This window comes from Camellia sinensis, chromosome 2, assembly GCF_055761805.1.
Source record: "Camellia sinensis isolate YWXY chromosome 2, ASM5576180v1, whole genome shotgun sequence".
NCBI classification, from domain to species: Eukaryota; Viridiplantae; Streptophyta; class Magnoliopsida; order Ericales; family Theaceae; genus Camellia; species Camellia sinensis.
The window spans coordinates 87,251,448-87,253,169 of record NC_138962.1 but is presented as its reverse complement, the minus strand read 5'-3'; the positions used below and the strand labels follow the sequence as shown (position 1 = coordinate 87,253,169).

Here is a 1,722-nt window from a genome sequence, read left to right as displayed (position 1 = left end):
CTTCGTAAGCACATACTTAGCATTCTTAATTACTAATTTGTAACATATCACAAAGTGGGGTTATTACAATGAGCCAAGAAGGAGTAAAAAAGCTAGGACCTCAAAGTCCTTTGGTCCGGACTTCTTGACTTATATGTTAGACGGAGAACCTTAAACTTTCCATGAAGCTGTGACTTTACCTGAAAGTCCTTTGTGGAAAGAAGCAATTAAGAGTGAGATTGACTTCGTCTTACAGAACCATACTTGGAGTTGGTTGATCTACACCTAGGCAATAAGGCCTTGGGGAGTAAATGGATCTTTAGGAGGAATATGAAGGCTGATAGGTCAATTGATAAGTATAAAGCAACGCTAGTTATCAAAGGATACAAGCAGCAAAAAGGCCTAGATTACTTTGATACGTATTCATCTGTGACAAGGATTACATCCATTCGTATGGTGATTGTAATAGCAGCTTTACGTGGTCAAGAGATACATTAGATGGATGTAAAGACGACTTTCTTAAATAGAGATTTAGATAAAGAAATTTACATGAAGCAAGTTGAGGGTTTTCAGTTCCATGACAAAATAAGAAAGTTTGTAAGCTTGTCAAATCATTGTATGGGTTGAAGCAAGCTCCTAAACAATGGCATGAGAAGTTTGACAATGCTATGTTGTCAAATTGATTCAAGATCAATGAATGTGATAAATGCGAATATGTCAAAGACACTGATAGAGGTTATGTCATTTCGTATATATACGTTGATGACATACTCATTGTTAGTAGTGTTACTGAGATGATTAGAACTACCAAGAGATTGTTAAACTCTAAGTTTGACATGAAAGACATGGGCCTTGCAGATGTAATTCTGGGTGTTAAGTTTACCAGAACATCTGATGGAATTGTACTTTCTCAATCTCACTATGTTGAGAAGACACTTGAGAAGTTTGGTAAATTAGATACAAGTGTGTCTAGGACATCGGTAGACTTCAGTCTACACTTGACCAAGAACAATGGTGAGAGTGTCTCTCAGTTAGAATATTCTTGGATCATTAGGACTTTGATGAGTTGTACAAGGCCAGATATAGCTTACTTTGTTAACAGGCATAGTAGATACTTGAGCAATCCTGATGCCACTTACCAGAAGGGTATCGTTCGGGTGTTAAGGTATCTCCGTTTCACCTGGGATTATGGGCTGCATTACACTAGATATCCAGCAGTAATAGAAGGCTATAACGATGCAAATTGTATATCTGATGTTAGGGATTCGAAATTCACTAGTGGTTATGTGTTCACCCTTGGAAGGACAGTCGTGTCTTGGAAGTCTTCCAAGCAGACGTGTATCTCAAGATCAAATTTATAGCGTTGGATAAAGCAATAGAAGAAGCAGAATGACTGCGCCATTTCATTGAACATATTCCATGTTGGTCAAAACCTGTGTCAGCCATCTGTATTCATTGTGACAGCCAATCGGACATTGGACGAGTACATAGTAATATGTATAATGGAAAGTCTAGACATATTAGTCGTAGACATAATTCCATACGACAACTACTCTCTAACGGAGTTATCACTTTAGACTCTGTGAAGTCTAAGGACAACATTGTGGATTCACTAGCCAGAGGGTCAAATCGATTGCTAGTAGAGAAGTCGTCAGAAGGAATGGGTTTACGGCCTTTAGTGTAAGGTGTTACTAGAATGGAAACCCAACCTAGTTGACTGGAGATCCCAAAATCTAGGTTCAA

The 1,722-nt window shown here is 38.3% G+C and overlaps 1 protein-coding gene across 1 annotated transcript; it reads left to right on the top strand.

The window, feature by feature from the left end:
* Nucleotides 1-824: 824 nt before the first annotated feature.
* LOC145815210 (secreted RxLR effector protein 161-like) lies at nucleotides 825-1,340 on the top strand. Its single transcript, XM_082911974.1, has one exon. It carries the CDS (start codon nucleotides 825-827, stop codon nucleotides 1,338-1,340), a length of 516 nt encoding a protein of 171 aa, XP_082768100.1.
* Nucleotides 1,341-1,722: the final 382 nt, after the last annotated feature.